The sequence below is a fragment of the Dendropsophus ebraccatus genome, chromosome 4 (assembly GCF_027789765.1).
Source record: "Dendropsophus ebraccatus isolate aDenEbr1 chromosome 4, aDenEbr1.pat, whole genome shotgun sequence".
In the NCBI taxonomy this organism is placed as follows: Eukaryota; Metazoa; Chordata; class Amphibia; order Anura; family Hylidae; genus Dendropsophus; species Dendropsophus ebraccatus.
The window spans coordinates 37425482-37444493 of NC_091457.1; the positions used below are offsets into that span (position 1 = coordinate 37425482).

Consider the following 19012-nt stretch of genomic DNA (forward strand, 5'->3'; position numbering starts at 1 on the left):
AGATGTATTTTTACGTCTGTATTATGGTTTAAATCCCAGGCAGACCACGGATCTGAAAGCCCAAGCTGACGACTTTTAGTTTCGGTCACGACACCTGCAATCGGCCAGGGAAACGGATTTGTATTAGGCCAGTGTGAACCCAGCCTCAACAAGTGCTGTTGATTTTCTTCAGATAGGAAAGTTTTATAAATGGCAAACTATTGTGTTTGTTAGTGACTCATGCGACTATGTTTATATACAACTTTCCTGCAAAAAAAAACAAAAAAAAAACGTTTGAACTACCAAAAAGCATGTAACTAGTCTGAGAGGTTAAGAAATGACTATTTTCAGCCAACAATCTCTGTGTTTGATTAAAATAAAAAGAACAAGTTTGAGTCACTGTGAAAAAAAAATGCAAGAGCAGCTGAGGTGACGGAGAAAAGAAAACTTTTTCCAGTTGTGTCTCACTGATACTTTTGATGCCAATTTGTACCAGTGGCTGGAACATCTCTGAGCTCTGCAGAGTATACATATATATATATTTAGCATTGTAATGTCTGACATCCAAGGTTAGGTGCTGCCATAGGCTTGTCATTTAATGGAAACATGAGAGGAGACAGAATGCAAAAAGAAAAACAAGAGGAATTCGGGATCTAAACAGAGACCTGTATGGCTGCTTTTCTTCCCTTTCATATAGCCGCTATGGATCTTTACAGAAGCAGGATGAAGCATTGAAGGCACATTATCAGACACACTTTACCACATCAAAAAGAACCAAAAAATGGCTAATACTAATAAAGGATGGTGAGCTTTACCCAAAGACAACAAAGACATAAAAAACACAGCATACTTTTATCTAAAAAACAACTTTTGACCTTGACAGATCACCAGTACAAGCAGGGAGAAACTCTTCATCTCGTTCTGCCACCACCTGCAAAGGGCAGATGGCGGGGAGACACAAAGCTCAGCTTCTCCCCATTTGTTTTAATGAACTGTGGGGGTCTCAGCACCCAGACCTCCACTGATCAAAACTTCTCACACGGCTCTATGACATATTAAAGGGGTTTTTTAATGACAGTGAAGCTTCTTGGCAGATTTACCTTCACTTACTGTGCTGCAGCATTCCTGTTTTTTCTCCTTGAAATGTATTAATAAGTTGAAAATTGGGCATTACCGTTCCTCATCTACATAATCTGACGCTACAAACACAGATTAGGTCTAGTCACTATGGGGGAGATTTATCAAACATGGCGTAAAGTGAAACTGGCTCAGTTTCACTTTACACCATGCTTGATAAATCTCCCCATATGTGTATTATAATGGACATACACTAAGCATTATCACCAGATTAAATGTAATGGACACCTTACCTGCTGCTCCGCTGTATTCATCTCCCTGGGTAGGACTGTCAGTCAGAATAGTAGTCGTCTCCGCTGCGGCCTCTCTCTCAAAGGTTAGTGAATCTGTGGCTGTGATCTGTCCGGATGATGACACTGTAACTGCACAAAGAACAGAACTGGACTGTGACAGGAGTACTGCGAGGGCCGCATTAGATAGTGATGGGTAAGGTAGTGAGGGAGTGTACTACACATACACCTAATGTGCAGGAAGCATTTGGAGATTCGAACATGTCAGCAACCCACACCACACTGTCCCTGCTGGACTTCTTGAAGACTGCTTTATTGGATCAAGGGCAAGTTTTTCTATTGGGAAGGTGTAGCATATTGAAGAAGACCAGAATTGTCTGAGAAATCTATTGCCATAACCAGGTTTGTGATATCTCTTGGGGTGGAAAAGTTAACAACACAGAAAGCTGCACCAATCGGGAACGTTCTGCACAGCTATTCAATGTCTTTAATGTGTTGTCCATGGTGCTGAACACAGAGCTGAAGCTGAATACAAAGCAAATTTCTATATTGATAATTTATGAAGCAAAAGGGATATTGCAAACATTATAATGGCAACAGATTTTTGAGACAATTTTGGTCTTGATCCAGTATAGCAGCTATTGACTTCAGGTCATCCATTCTGTATCAGTGGACTGAGCGCTTTAAGGATTTTAACTCAGGATGTGTTCTATCCCCTATAAAAGCTGCAGCAGCAGCCATATTGGTTGCCCTACAGCTTTCCTAACTATACAAAAAAGATAACAGAAAGAAAGAAATCTCAAGACAATAGTCATAAGTAGTAATATCACAGCTGCAGGACATGAATAAATCAATGAAAAAATGGATGGATGAATATATATATATATAAGTAACCAGAAAGAAGACATACATATTGCCGATACTGCAAAATGATGATATATATATGAATATATATCATTATTTCCATTACTATAAGAATAGATATAGTGGCATTTCCTATTCCATTTACACGGAAAGAATCCGGAGATTTAATGAGCAGGAATAATCTCTATAAAACAACGCTTGGCAACCTGCGGGCAAACTACAAATCCCAGAGGAACACAAGAGTGTGACACGTCTCAGAACTCTGTTCTAAAGGGAGCAATAATCTATTGTATGCCAGGACAATGGAGAACTAGGCAGCAGCTGCAGCAGGAGCACTGAACAATCCCCCCACTTCATGTGCGTCACCCGCCTCTCCCCCCTTCACCCACAACTTTACTCTTGATCTTACAAGTGGTTTCTGCTGTTGCAGGAAGAAGGCCGATGTTTTTAGTTGGGTCTTTTTTGACTGAGACGGCTGACATCTCTCCTTCCTTTTTCCGGCGCTTGTAAGGGATGAAAAGACGAACAGGACCGCTCTGAAAGGGATGCAAGAAATGGGATTTTATAACGCAAATGGTAAAGTTATTCTGGGCTTCAATTTGTGAATGGGCAGGAAAGAAGCCTGATGAGTGGAGAAGGAGGCTTTGTTCTCTAATAAGATATATAGTCACATGGATTATGGATTGATGAAAAGTTTGTGAATGTTGTAGGTTAAAATCTCAGAAATACAGTTATACAGCCCCAAAAGGAAACTGAGAGACATGTCAAAAGTTACGATCCCAGATCCTGGGTGGCTAAGAGCCAAAAAAAGCTGAACAGCCCACTGTACAGAAAACACTAATATAGCAACATATCTATATGTTTATGGGGCTGTCCAGTTTGTATTAATAAAGCTTACTAATATCTGGTATAAACTCACACATATAAGTATATGGCGCCAATAGGCAGGCCTGGCAGAGAGCCCTAAAGCAGCAGGGGATTTAAAGGGGTTATCCAGGATTTTAAAAAATCACGGCTACTTTCTTGCAAAAACAGCACCACCCGTCTTCCGTTTATGTGTGGTATTACAATTCAGCTCTATTCACTTCAATGGAAGTGAGCTACAAAACATTAGGACAAGTTTGTAGAAGATTTTTTGTAAACCTGGATAAAAAGGGGAGTCAAGTTTTTTCCCCTATATCTGCCAGTTTCAGCACCTATCAAATATTTATTAATTGCTTAAAGGGGGTACTCTGGAGGAAAGAAAATTGACTTAAAATCAATTAGTGTCAAGTTATACAAATTTGTAAAAAGCTCATATTTAAAAGTTACAAAACCTCAATCTTCCAGTACTTATCAGCTGCTGTATGTCCTAAAGGAAGTGGTGTATTCTCTCCAGTCTGACACAGTTCTTTCTGCTGCCACCTCTGTCCATGTCAGGAACTGTCCAGAGCAGTATCAAATCTCCATAGAAAAACTCTCCTAATCTGTTCAGTTCGTGTCACGGACAGAAGTGGAAGCAGAGAGCGCTGTGTCAGACTGGAAAGAATACACCACTTTCTGTAGGACATACAGCAGCTGATAGTACTGGAAGACTTGAGATTTTTAAATAGAAATAATTTACATATCTGTATAACTTTCTGACACCAGTTGATTAAAAAGATATTTTTTTTTCTCCGCAGTACCCCTTTAAGCAATAGAAGACTCCTCAATATTAAGAGGTAAGCAGGAAAGAAAATGAAGAAAGCAATAAAGTAAGCTGTCTGTGAATCCTGAATCCATGGTGACTTGCAGACCGCGCTGTCTTACTCTACATCACTTTATACCAAAGGTATTCTGAATGTCAGGGGCTGACAGCTGAAATATAGAAAATTAAAAACATTGCAAATAGAGTCCACCTTCCAAACCCAAACTGGCATCCTAATGAGGAGCATGAGACGCCAGGGTAAGGTGGCAGAATCAGCAGTACTTCAAAGCCTCAGAGATCTGGTGCTGCGGCAGAGACTGTCACTGCCTGTGAGAGAGAAGTGCTGTGCCAAGAGCTCCTGACTGCTCCAGGACGACAAGGCAAAACAGCTGACAAAGCAGCAAAACTCTATCCCAAGGGGGCTCTGAACAGTTCATCCTATTAACTGGACAAATATAGGACTGAATATTGTGAAATATTCCACTTCGGACAAGTAAAGTAACCTCCAGTAGCATGGTAACAGCATCTCACTTAGGCGGAAATACGGAAAAAAAGAATTTTATTCCAGCATGGCAAACAGAGCGACGTTTCAACCTTATAGGTCTTTCTCAAGCATACAGAGTTAGGACAAACATGCAGTATATAAGGGATCATCAGCCAATGAACAGGGAACATATAATTAACACATATTAACCCTTAATAACCCGTGTTTCAACAACAATTACAGATAAACTTTATTTAAACAACATCAAGTGCTATATTTATTACCATAGGGTTAAAACTACTCACAGGGCGCTAGTCTCCCACAGGTGCATCCACTATCTGAGCTACAGAGGAGCGCGATAAGCACAGGCGCCAGCGTCTCACGGCGCTTACTGCGCTTGCGCTAAACAACACCAATCACAGCAAGGTGGGCGTCGACAGTCGCGATCATGTGATCGCAACCATAGCAACTCACCACGCTCAGCCTGACGTGAGTCAGCCGGCCAGTGCCAACGGCAGAAACCTAACTCCTGCCAAACATTAATACAATACAAGGAAAGGTCCGGTAAAAAGTCCTGTACTCCAGCCGATCTTCAACCGCATCCAAAGCAGGTCACATACGGAGCGTTCAAGGATAAAGTCACACCATAGCCTCTCCAGAAGCACATACGGCATAAACAGCTCCTCCTCATGCAGACAGGTTGGTGATCACAGATCACTGTTATTGATGTAGTTCCCCACTCACCATTTCAGGTCATGAGCTGCAACCCATCACATATTGCTGTGTACTGTAGTTCCACCAATATCATGTGCTGTGGTCCCTCCATCCATAAGCGCAAAAGCACACACTCAGTCCGCGTGTGTCCGCTTCTCAGTGGTACCATCGGACCATATAGCAACACATGTAGCAAATAGACCTGGGCAAGGGGGCTTCCTGTACAGTAGCAAGCTGGCAACTCCGGACCGCATTCGTCAAAGTATCACTTCATGATTGTCAGTTCTTATGAGACAGCTTCCAGTATAAATCCCATAGGGAATCACAGAAGGCAGCTGGAGCAAATATGGCAGAAGGCTCGGCTGAAATCACATCAGGATGCAGAAAATATAAACTCCTCCTCTGCATCCTGATGTGATTTCAGCCGAGCCTTCTGCCATATTTGCTCCAGCTGCCTTCTGTGATTCCCTATGGGATTTATACTGGAAGCTGTCTCATAAGAACTGACAATCATGAAGTGATACTTTGACGAATGCGGTCCGGAGTTGCCAGCTTGCTACTGTACAGGAAGCCCCCTTGCCCAGGTCTATTTGCTACATGTGTTGCTATATGGTCCGATGGTACCACTGAGAAGCGGACACACGCGGACTGAGTGTGTGCTTTTGCGCTTATGGATGGAGGGACCACAGCACATGATATTGGTGGAACTACAGTACACAGCAATATGTGATGGGTTGCAGCTCATGACCTGAAATGGTGAGTGGGGAACTACATCAATAACAGTGATCTGTGATCACCAACCTGTCTGCATGAGGAGGAGCTGTTTATGCCGTATGTGCTTCTGGAGAGGCTATGGTGTGACTTTATCCTTGAACGCTCCGTATGTGACCTGCTTTGGATGCGGTTGAAGATCGGCTGGAGTACAGGACTTTTTACCGGACCTTTCCTTGTATTGTATTAATGTTTGGCAGGAGTTAGGTTTCTGCCGTTGGCACTGGCCGGCTGACTCACGTCAGGCTGAGCGTGGTGAGTTGCTATGGTTGCGATCACATGATCGCGACTGTCGACGCCCACCTTGCTGTGATTGGTGTTGTTTAGCGCAAGCGCAGTAAGCGCCGTGAGACGCCGGCGCCTGTGCTTATCGCGCTCCTCTGTAGCTCAGATAGTGGATGCACCTGTGGGAGACTAGCGCCCTGTGAGTAGTTTTAACCCTATGGTAATAAATATAGCACTTGATGTTGTTTAAATAAAGTTTATCTGTAATTGTTGTTGAAACACGGGTTATTAAGGGTTAATATGTGTTAATTATATGTTCCCTGTTCATTGGCTGATGATCCCTTATATACTGCATGTTTGTCCTAACTCTGTATGCTTGAGAAAGACCTATAAGGTTGAAACGTCGCTCTGTTTGCCATGCTGGAATAAAATTCTTTTTTTCCGTATTTCCGCCTAAGTGAGATGCTGTTACCATGCTACTGGACTTGTACTATTTTGTCCCTATAGGACACAGGGACAGGTAACTTTTGCATCTATATACAATTTTTGTGTTTGATATTACACTTAGACCGGAGGGTCTGTGTGGGGAAGTGCTATAGTGTACATTGTTTACAAGTAAAGTAACCTGTCATCAATTTTATGCTGCCCGAAAGTCATCAGGGCGGTCCCCACGAGGCCTGACTGATAGATTTCTGCCTATACCCAAATAGAGGGGAGAGCTATCAATCTAGACTGGTGGAGCAGAGAGAGGCTGCATGGGGTTATGCTATGTAGCACTACTGCCGAATCAGTATAGAACACAGGTGTCAAACTCAGGCCCTCCAGATGGACAGCTAAAGCTTTGACTGTCCAGGCATGATGGGAATTGTAGTTTTGCAACAGCTGGAGGACCTGAGTTTGACACCACTGGTATAGAACCACATGAAGTATGGAAAACAGTGAGTCTAGAATGCGTAACTCTCAATTACATAGCAGAAAAGAAGAAATTTGATTTCTTGGTTTGTCGACCTCCAGACGGACAAGTCCTTACCAGGCTGAGGTCATCACAGCAGGCCGCACAGGTACAGGACGCAGCATGAGGGGTGAGCAGGCAGTCCTGGAAACACAAGAGGCCAAGCCATTAGTGCCCCTGACTACTTTACTGCCATAAATAAAAGCCTTTTACCTTAAACACCTATACAGCAGATATGCACTGCAAGGAGTAACGTCTCTGTGGCCAATGACTAGGTCCTGCATTTACCACCAGTATTACTGATCAGTGTAGCTGCAAATCCAGCACCAGGGTAACACAGCAGGACACTAACTAGAAGCAGCAGCGGTGTCTGTGAGTCTCTGTCTCTCTTCCTGCACCTGCTTTCTCCTCCTCGTCCTTCTCCTTCTCCTCCTCCTCCTCCTCTCTCCGTAGACTTTAATGGGCAGCAGCTGTAGTCTGATCCCTAATGGTCCTTTTACACGGAACGATTATCGTTCGTTTTTGCACGATAACGATCACATTTGATCGATAATCGTTCCGTGTAAACATAGCGAACGATCAAATGACGAGCGAGAAATCGTTTATTTTGATCTTTCAACATGTTCTCAAATCGTCGTTGATCGTTCGCAAAAAATTCACAGATCGTTCCGTATGAACATTCTTTCAACGATTTCACCTATGTGTGAGATAAGCTTAAGCGATCGCAAAACGATCGCATAACGATTTTTCCGTACGATGTATCGTTCCGTCCAAATGCTGATCGTTATAAAAAAAACATTGTTCATTCAAAATTGTTAATCGTGCGATCGGGCGAAGTATCGCTCCGTGTAAAAGTACCATTAGTAAACTAGAGATTTATCTGACAGATTTTTGAAGTCAAAGCCAGGAATGGATCTGAAAAGACAAGAAATCTCAGTTTTTCCTTTATGACCTTTTCTCTGTTTATAGTCTGTTCCTGGCTTTGGCTTAAAAAAATCTCTCTGTGTAAACGCACCCTAATAATCAGTCTACATTTGTGTCTAAGGGTGCGTTTACACAGTTAGGGTCCATTTACATAGAAAGATTATCTGACAGATTATTTGCCAAAGATTTGAAGCCAAAGCCAGGAATGTATTTGAAAATAGGAGTAATCTCAGTCTTTCCTTTATGACCTGATCTCTGTTTATAGTCTGTTTCTGACTTTGGCTTCAAATCTTTGGCAGATAATCTGTCAAATAATCTTTCAGTGTAAATGGACCCAAAGTGGCCCAGAAACATACAGTACCGGGTCCCCGCTCTGGCTTGCTTTGGGGGCTACAGGCGATCAGCCAATCAGTGGGCTGCCCCGCCGCAGCGCACTGATTGGCTGACTGCGGGGAGCCCCTGAAGCAAGCCAGAGCGGGGACCCAGTACAGTATGTTACCGGCCAGTACAGTATGTTACAGTCTGGGTTCACACTACGTATATTTCAGTCAGTATTGTGGTCCTCATATTGCAACCAAAACCAGGAGTGGATTGAAAACACAGAAAGGCTATGATCACACAATGTTGAAATTGAGTGGATGGCCGCCATTTAATGGCAAATATTTGCTGTTATTTTAAAACAACGGCCGTTATATTGAAATAATGGCAGTTATTTACTGTTATATGGCGGCCTTTCACTCAATTTCAACATTGTGTGAACAGATCCTTTCTGTGTTTTTAATCCACTCCTGGTTTTGGTTGCAATATGAGGACCACAATACTGACTGAAATATAAGTAGTGTGAACCCAGCTTAAAGTGAAACTGTTACCTCCTGACCACTTATCAAGCTAATAGCACCGCTGGATATATACTAATGAAAGCATTCAGAATAAACCTTGTTGCCTGTGTCTGTGTTTTATTTTTATTTTATTTTTTGGGTTGTGAAAGAGGCAGCGCCTATTATTCCCTGGGCCCTAGAACCACTACACCTCACTCTACTGTATGCAGAGTGTACTTTGCTAATTTTGCGGGGGGTGGACATACAGCACAGTAAGGCTAGCAGTGCTATGGCCCAGAGAATAATAGGCTCTGCCTCTTTGGAAGATTTATCAAACATGGTATAAAGTGAAACGGCCTCAGTTGCCCCTAGCAACCAATCAGATTCCACCTTTCATTTTCCAAAGAGTCTGTGAGGAATGAAAGATGTAATCTGATTGGTTGCTAGGGGCAACTGAGACAATTTCACTTTATACCATGTTTGATAAATCTCTCCCTTTGACTCTGTTTACAGCCCAAGTAGAGGTGTTTTTTTTAATGAAAATAAAAACACAGACGCAGGCAACAAAGATATGTTCTGAATGCTTTCATTTACACCTATCCAGTGATGCAGTCAGCTCAGTAGGCAGTCAGGGGGTGACAGATTCACTTTAATGAGGACAGAGTTTCCAGGTGAACTAAATGCAAGTGATCAGTGCAGCAGGCGGGAGGATGGAGGATTTGAGTCTGATCAAAATCATAAGGGTGATAGTTTTGCAGTCACAATTATAACATTTACGTCCAAACATTTAAACTTTAGACAACTGTTCACAAATCTCTTTGGCCACTTTATAGTAAGTAACAATACTCACAGCACTTGCTGACAGCAGCTCCCTGTGCACCTCATAAAGCTAAAAATAAGACTCCCCTCCTGGGCTGTGACCATAACCCCCCCCCCCCCCCCCCCCCCAAGTGTCCACCACTGAGCCTTTATATTTCTATGGTAGAAACTGAGGGGTGGGGTAGGGTCACATGCTACTCCATGTTATGGACAGACTCAACACAGACCAGGGCAGCACAGCCTGGAGGAGAGGAGTCTGATTTTAGCTGTATGGGGTACACAGGGAGCTGCTGTCAGTATATACAGTGAGTACACTTACTAATACTGTATACTGAATTGTCCAACCCCTTGAACTAAGGATGGGAAGTCACAAGTTAACTGCTAGTAACAAGGAATGAAACCTTAAAGCTGCACAGATAAAAGAGACCAATATCTTTACCTGTATGAGACACTGCAGGGGTCTTCCTGCATAACGGATACTTCTCTTCCAGTCTTTGCTGCTGGCTCTACCTGCAATGGCTTCAAACTCAGTAGGAGTGTACCAACCATCAGAATGCTTCACACAGCGTCCTCTGCCCCCTACCAGGTGACACAGAAGTAAGTATCAGAGGGACATTGTCACCTGTCTTAAACGTCACGTCATTGCCTCAACAACATTTGGAAAGGAATTGCCCAATTCACATACAAATGGCCAAGAACTCCCACCAGGACCATGCTTTAGCCACACCATACAGTCCCTCTATTATGCGACTATGAAATAAATGAAATAGAAAAGGACCCATTTATGCTTCTTCTACTGGTCGCTGCATAGGAGACTCCAGCCTCGTAACACAAAGTACCTGATCCTAGGCGGTTCTTGTACAGGAGGCCGCTGATGTTACGACACCTCACTGGTAACTCATTATCATATGCCGATGGATCCCAGTTGTATTTTGTGCCATCTTTCTCTGGTCCTGGGGACGGGGAGGTGGATGACCTATCTGAGCCAACAAAAAAAGCAGGATTACTAACCGGTAATCTTGTTTTCATAAGCCCATGACAGCACCCCTGGAGAGGACCTCCCACCGCAGGACAGGAAACCTGTGAAGATAAAAGCTTGACACAACTCTCCACACCTCAGTTCTGAACAAGTATTCCAGCGGAAATAATAACTACAGTCAGTAAAATTTAATTAATTTGTCAATTATAAAGGTAACCTTAGGGAGGGTATACATGAGGGGTGCTGTCATGGGCTTATGAAAACAAGATTACCGGTTAGTAATCCTGCTTTTACCCTGACGCCCAATGACAGCACCCCTGGAGGATTAAGCTAGTAATTCTAATTAGGGGGGGACTACAGCCGACAAAACTTTGCGGCCGAAAGACAAGTCTGAGATAGGATTTAACTGGAGTCTATAATGTCTCAAAAAGGTATGAACCGAGGACCAAGTTGCAGCTTTACATATTTGGTCTAAGGTGGCATCTGCTCTTTCTGCCCAAGATGTGGCGACTGCTCTGGTAGAATGGGCTGTAAAATAGGCAGGAGGACTTACTTTCTGAGCTTCATATGCCATAATGATAGCCTGTCTTATCCATCTACTAACAGTGGGTTTAGAAGCTGCTTTACCTTTGTTAGCGCCCAGAAACTGTACTAAAAGGTTCTCGGCCTGACGGAAGCTACTAGTAACTTCTAGGTACTTGAGGAGGCATCGCCTTACGTCTAAGGTATGAAAAGACTGTTCCCTGCTATTTGTGGCGTTAGTACCAAAGGAAGGAAGCACTATCTCTTGATTTTTGTGAAAATTTGAGACTACCTTGGGAAGAAAAGATGGAAGTGTCTTCATGATGACTCTGTCATCTAGTACCTGGGTATAGGGAGGAAAGGCTGACAGGGCTTGTAACTCTCCTACTCTGCGGGCTGTGGTGATCGCTAAAAGAAAGGAGAGTTTGAGAGACAGGATCTTAATGGGCAGATCATCTAAGGGTTCAAAAGGTGGGCCTGTCAGAGCATCTAGTACTAGATTAAGATCCCAAGGGGGTACCGTAACCCTCTTTGTAGGATTCAGCCTAACTGCACCTGTGACAAATCTTTTGATCAGTGAATTTTCGGCAAGTTTACAGTTTAGAAAGGAGCTGAGAGCTGATATTTGAACTTTCAGGGTGCTTGGTTTGAGATTTTTTTCTAACCCTGCTTGTAAGAAACTTAAAATAATGGGGATATTTGGAACTCCTAGGGGATCTTGTCTACCGTCTGCAAACCTAAGGAAAGCTCTCCACACTCTATGATAGATAGTAGAAGTAACATCCTTTCTACTGGCCAACAAGGTATTGATAACATCATCGGATAAGCCCCTACCTCGCAGTATTATCCTTTCAGCATCCAGGCTGTTAAGTGTAGGTGAGGTGAGCCTGGATGACGGACTGGGCCCTGGAGGAGAAGATCTTCCCTGTCTGGGAGGATCCAGGGAGGACACTGGGATAGCTGTCTCAGTCTGGTGAACCAGGGTCTCCTTGGCCAAAACGGAGCAAGCAGAATTATATTCGCCTTGTCTTCCATCACCTTCTTTAGGACTTTTGGAATGAGATTGAGTGGGGGAAAGGCGTAACCTTTGATGTGTTTCCAACTCTGGGCAAAGGCATCTACTGCTGTTGGAGAGTCCTTGGGATTTAGGGAGAAGAATTTGCGGAGTTTTCTGTTCTCCCTGGTTGCAAATAGATCCACAGTCGGCGAACCGAACCTTTCTACTATCATGTTGAAGGTTTCTATGTTGAGCCCCCACTCTGACTGGCTGAGATGGACTCTGCTCAAAAAGTCTGCTGTTTGATTCTGGGTCCCTTTCAGGTGGACTGCAGAAAGGGAGGAAAGGTTCTTTTCTGCAAAGCTGAAAATTTGAGTTGACAGATGAAGTAGAGCTTGACATCTGGTGCCTCCTTGCTTGTTGATATACGCTACCGCAGTTGTATTGTCCGAGTATATCAAGACATCCTTTGATGATATCACATGGGCCAGGTTCTCCAGGGCAAACTGGACTGCCCGAAGTTCCTTGTAATTCGAGGACATGTGGGTTATATTTTGAGGCCAGGAACCCTGGAGTAGCTGATGACCTGAGTGAGCCCCCCACCCCCAGGGGCTGGCGTCTGTTGTAATTCTTATAACTTCTACTGGGGTCCATCTCACCCCTTTTGAAAGGTTTACAGAGTCCGTCCACCAAAGCAGGCTGATTTTCGCTCCGGAATTCAGATGGAAGGATAGGTTTGGGGAAGACTGCTGTTTGTCCCAGAGTTGAAGTATATTGTTTTGTAGAGCTCTGGAATGAAATTGTGCCCACTGGACTGAGGGAATACATGATGTCATTAGTCCTAGGATGGACATTGCCAGTCTGAATGAGGGACTGTGCTCCAAGAACAGGTCTCGGACTCGACCTATTAAGGCTTCTTGTTTTTGGATAGGAAGAAAGGAAGTTTGTAGCTTTGAGTCCAGGAGGACTCCGAGGAAGATGCATTTTTGAGATGGTATGAGGTTGGATTTTAGATGATTTATATTCCATCCCAGGGAAGTGATTAGTGAGAATGCCTCTTGGATCTGTTGCAGAAGTAGAGGGGATGACTCTGAGACTAGTAAAAAGTCGTCTAAATAAGGAATTAAAAGGATGTCCTTCGTTCTGATGTAAGCTGCCATTTCCGAGACGATCTTGGTAAAGACTCTTGGAGCCTGAGAGATCCCGAATGGGAGTGCTCTGTATTGAAGATGAGTCCATTTGCCCTGTAAGCATACCGCTACCCTGAGGTACTTTTGATGACTGGGATGTATGGGGACATGGTAGTAGGCGTCCTCTAAATCGATTGACGCCATGTAACAATTTGGGAAGAGGAGGTTCACTGTTGACTTTAGAGTCTCCATACGGAATCTCTTGTACATTAAGTGTTTGTTCAGATCCTTCAAATTGATAATGACTCTGAAGGACCCATTTGGTTTTTTCACCAAAAAAAGAGGGGAGTAGAATCCCTGTGTTATCTCTGAAGGAGGGACTGGGACTAGTACCTTTTTCTTTAGCAGCAACTGAACCTCTGACTCTATCACCAACTGTTTCAAGGGGTCTGAAAGGATCCGAGTGGGAAGATATCTGACTCCGAGATAACTCCTGAATTCCAGGAGCAATCCCCAGGATATTGTGCTCAGGACCCACGGGCTGGAGGAAATGCTTCTCCAGACGTGAGCAAAGAGAGTCAGACGTCCCCCCACCGGGACCCCGTCATTGGGGAGGGGGTTTGGGTTTGTTATCCTTGGTATTAAAGAATCCTTTTCCCTTTGTGGGGACACGAATCTTCCTACTGTCTTGAGATGAGGTGCGAAAGGGTCTCTTAGACTGTCTACCCCCCCCCTAGAGGAGGAGGAGGAGTCCTGTCTGAACTGTGAAGGGAATTTCTTTTTTCCGTCAGCCGCCTTTTCTAGTAAGGAATCTAGGATCGGACCAAATAAAAATTTTCCGTCACAAGGGATGGAACAAAGTTTACTTTTCGCAGCCATTTCACCCTTCCATGGTTTAATCCACAAAGCTCTTCAAGCCGAATTTGATAAAGCAGCTGCTCTAGCAGACATCTTAATAGAGTCTAAGGAGGCGTCTGCTAAGAAATCCACTGCTTTTGAAAGAATTGGTCTTCTACCAATTTTTCACATGAGGGATCCTTGGATAAGGCAGATTTAAGATCCGATAACCAAACTCTAAGGGAGCGGGCCACACAAGTGCTGGCTATACTGGTTCTTAGGGAACCTGCTGCTGCCTCCCAAGTCTTCTTATTATAAAAGTCAGCTCTTTTATCCATGGGGTCGGGTAATGTCCCTAGATCTTCAAAGGGTAAGGTATTGCGCTTAGCTATCTTTGCTACTGCCGCGTCAATGGCCGGGGGTCTATCCCAGGAACTGCACTCTCCTTCCTCGAAAGGATACTTCATTTTAAAATATCTGGGAGTGAAAAACTTCCTGTCTGGATTCTCCCATTCTTTGTTAATGATGGATTTAATACTACTATGTAGTGAGAATGTATGAGATTTCTTAGGAGCCAATCCTTCATATAAGGATTTTGGCATTTTGGCATCCTCCATATTCATAGAGGCTCTAATAGCCTTAATAAGCTGGTCAGTATCCTCGACTGGAAACAGGGATTTAGTTTTAGTTCCGGAGTCGGAATCATCCTCACCTGAGGAATTTATCAGGTTAATCTCGCCCTCCTCTAATAAGACTTCTCTATGAGGAGGGGAAGGTTCACCAGACAAATCGGATGCCAAAGGCATAACCGAGGGTAAGAGTGCTGAAGAGGAGGAAGCTGAAGGCAATGAAGTAGTCATGCTCCTCATTGAGAGTTGAATTTCATCTCTCACGATTTTTTTAATGCTCTCTGCTAGAGCTGATGACTCCTGGGCAACAAGGTTATTAATACATGATGGGCACAGGGTTCTGACATAATCATCCCTCAGGGGAGTTTTATATTCTGCACATTCTTTATGATGTGCTTTGGATGTGGCTTTCCCAAAAGATCTAGTACTTGATCTGGAGCCCTATAATAAACCATACGAATCTAGCATTAATATCATATAAAGGATTCGGTCTCACCAAGCAGAAGGACGAGTCTCATAAGTACTGGAGTAGAGTCTCTGGATGATCTGCGATCATGGTGGTCACGGCGTCCATTTTCTCCTTTTTCTGCCGAATCAGACATCATAGCAGAAGGAGATTGTCAGCAATGGAGATAAACGGCTGACTGGCTGGCTGGTGAGCGGTCTCAGAATGCCTCCTGGACGCTAGAGGCTTGTGGACACTGTTCCCTCCTTCCCCCTCTGGCTTTGAATGATCCCGGGCCGAAACCCGGAAGTGACGTCAGCGCGTCACGCACACGTACGTGCGTCACGCCGCGCACCCCGTACGTCGGCGCGCCTGCGCATGCGCAGACGCGCGCCGAAGCCGGAGAGGAAGAGAGATGGCTCCCCTGCTCCACCACTTCCCCAGCACACCGAGCCACACCACTTACCCAGAGAGCCCGGTATACCGCGGAGTCTCCGGGGGTGGCGGGCGAGGAACGTGCCGGAGCTGCAGCAGAGGGGAAATGAAGGGGGCCCGACATCACCAGACTTAGGGAGGCTGTCCTGAGACAGGCTTATTCCCTCAGGGAGCCCCACTAGGCAAAGGCCGTCCGGGGGACCTGCAGCCGGCACGGAGAGGTATGAAAAAGAATCTTCATCCCGGATGGGACGCTTCGCAGGCCTCCTATCCGCAGGACAGGAAACCTGAACTGAGGTGTGGAGAGGTGTGTCAAGCTTTTATCTTCACAGGTTTCCTGTCCTGCGGTGGGAGGTCCTCTCCAGGGGTGCTGTCATTGGGCGTCAGGGTAAAAACAATATTATATATAAAAGAAGAAGTGACCTTAATTCTTCTTTATATTGTCTTCTCTTTTTAGCATTGCTTGTTGTCTAATGGAAGCCCAAGTCTACAACCAAGCTCCTGGCTTAATACATGCCAGAGGACTGAAGCTGGCTTAATTCAGTGGAACTTTAGTGGGTAGCACAGCACAGAGTGTTTAAAATGACTGTACCACCAGACCCAGGCTGAAGCACTGGAGGCGGACCGACCCACCCTTAGTGGGAAGAAACTCCAGCCCCTCCATGACGTGACTCCATTAGAATCAATGGAACCCTATCATAGAGGGGCTAGGGTTTCCTCCCACTAAGGGTGGGTCAGCCTGCCTCCAGTGCTTCAGCCTGGGCCTGGTGGTACAGTCACTTTAAGGCAATGGAGAATTGTCATTGCAATTGTTGTTGCAGATCTAAGAAAGAGCCACAGCAAAATCCTCACATGTAACACAAGGATTTCCTTGCTAATTTATTCCTGCTAAAAGTAAAAATCCACAGCATTCCTGCAAGTCCAGTGGAGTAGCCTAGAGCATGTGGACAAGATCTAAGACTTCTCATCCACTTGCCTCTTACGGTCTTATGTTGGAGCTGTTACCTGCGCTATAAATTTAGGCCATTAATCCCAATAGCCTTTGGTATTCTAGTTATCTAACAATGTGACAGTATTAGAGCGCCATCTGCAGGAAATAATGAAGATAACATGAAACCCAGAATCTGAGTTGACATTGCTGAGAACTAATAAATCGACATTTGTGCAAAATATGTAAGCTTAACATACCATGTGTAATGCCACTTGTAATTCCATAGTGACCTCATTTAGAAAGGCACTAAGGCCCTATACATTCAGACAGCCTGATCCTAAGCATTGCTTTATCCACAGAAGTCACATTTTGCATTGCACTAAATGGGAATTTATCTTTTTACAAGGTTGAAAAAAAACGCACAATGTTAGAAGGGTTATCTTCCTTTTCACATGTAGCCCCCTGGCAGTTATATAAGGAAAAAATGCAAACCAGAGAGCTACATGACTTGTTCCTATTGGAAGCCTTGTCCATATGCCCCATGTGTTCCCCCTGCAGCGCCAACGCCCATTCTGGTAGTTTACCTGCAAGAATTGGATAATCACTAGGAGATTCAGTAGTCGGACCTGTGAACTTTATCCTAATCCCTGAGGGGGATTCATCGGAAAATGGGATTATTCAACTGGAATATCCCATTTAACCTCTTTATGACCAGGGGTAAAAAGCTCATAATGACTAGCTTTTTTGCTTTATTTATTTATTTATTGTACAGTTACAAATTAAATAACCTGTTAAAGGAAAACATCCGAATCTACTCCCAGTGCTCCTAACTAGTTAATTTGCATAGTTTTATAAGATTGAATTTCACGAAAACGGCAAGTGACAGGAGGATGGCGCCAGGAAGGGAAGGTGGGTAAACTATCAGCAGGTTCGTGCTTGGTGCAGGTTCTTTATGGAAAGGTGACATATAATGGGCACAGATATCAGCTGTATGAAGGGGTCCTGAAAGAACATCACTCGGCTCCTCACCTGGTGTCATGGAGGCTGTTGGCACTTTAATATTCTGGGTGTCCATGATGCTGCCATCAGTATGTACTACAATAAGTGTGGCTTTCTCTGTGCTTAGAGTATCTCCAATCTGAAGTGAAGCCCTCTCCGCCTGCAATATAAAGATTACAGCAAAAACCTGTTCACACTTAGAACGCCTCTAACACATCAGCAATGTCAATACTCAACAACAATGTAACTCAACAGGACACAAGGTAACCAATCCAGAGGGTGGAGACAAAGTACCTGGAATGAACAGAGTGGCTATCACTCTAGTCGTTCTCTATAGTACTCATTCCAGTCAGGCCCCACCAAACAGCTTATGGTGTATAAGGGATATATATATGATGGAATTCCTGCACACTGGAAGCACACCGCTGTGAGCCAACAAACTGGTAGGATAATATCTAAAATACAATACTCACAAGTACATGATCTGATAGGGAGGCTGTGCTGGCCACCGAAGTAGTGAAAACATTTTCTCCTGGAGCGCCAACACTGGACACTGTGACTTCTGCAAAGTAACACAGACAATAACAGTCAAGCAAAAAAGGATAAAGGTCACTTTCTGTGCGTGTGTATCTTTCCATCCATATGTGGCGGGTTTGACTCCAGTCATTTTACAGAGATTTTCTAGCTACTCAATACTTTCCTATACCAAGCTATTTCACAGTGAGAAATAACCCTAGGTGTAGCCATAGCCTCAGGATAGCCAGGCCAGGCTTTCTGTACTTAAAATTCAATTTATTTATTTTTTGTTTTGTTATAAAATACAATAAGATACAAAAACAAAATAGAAAATAATAATAAATGCAATCAGGTTGAAGAATTTAAACTAAAAGCTTGTTCTTTCCACACAACAGAGAGAAGAACACCAGATAAATGACAACATGTACCATCTCAGTCAGTTAAAGCGAATCTACCAGTAGTACATAGCTTTTTTGTTGTTTTTTACATCAATAGACCGGCACTGGCACGGGGTAGCTGGTGCCACAGTCTTTTTTTTTAGAACTACACCCTGGTTCCTGCAAATGGCACTGGTCTATTACTGAGCACCGGCTGGGTATGAAGCGGCCAGCTGGTCCCCAGTGAGATGATCTGCCCTCCTTTCTGTGACACGGCAGGGCATCCCCGCGCCTGTTAATTCATATAAAAAACAAAAAAGCAATGTACTAGTGGTAGATTCACTTTACTATAATAATATATTTATTTTTATAGTGCCAACAGATTCCGCAGCGCTTTATCATCTCTTGAATCCCTCCAGTGATCAATGCTGATTTTGTACTAGCGGCAGCCAATCAGTAGCCACAGTGGTCATATGCCACACTGCTGTCTTACAGATACAGCTGTCAATCAGTGTGTGAACCCACCCTCTGGACTTATAACCCACAACACATTTAAAGGGAACCTATCACCATGAAAACGCAGTCCAATCTGCAGATGTCATGTTATAGAGCAGGAGGCGCTAAGCAGATTG

General features: G+C 44.0%; 1 protein-coding gene across 3 annotated transcripts in view; it reads right to left on the reverse strand.

The window, feature by feature from the left end:
- The window catches only part of DEAF1 (DEAF1 transcription factor), a 33566-nt gene that overhangs the window by 12764 nt on the left and 1790 nt on the right, over positions 1-19012 (reverse strand). For 2 of the 3 annotated variants that reach the window (XM_069965603.1, XM_069965602.1), the window contains exons 2-8: positions 17961-18049; positions 17518-17647; positions 10423-10563; positions 10023-10162; positions 7101-7166; positions 2620-2746; positions 1350-1478 (exon numbers count right to left, since the gene is read on the reverse strand). In XM_069965603.1, coding sequence (XP_069821704.1) covers positions 1350-1478; positions 2620-2746; positions 7101-7166; positions 10023-10162; positions 10423-10563; positions 17518-17647; positions 17961-18049 — 822 coding nt within the window. The remainder of the gene's footprint in view (positions 1-1349; positions 1479-2619; positions 2747-7100; positions 7167-10022; positions 10163-10422; positions 10564-17517; positions 17648-17960; positions 18050-19012) is intronic. The other variant, XM_069965604.1, reaches the window with a different exon arrangement.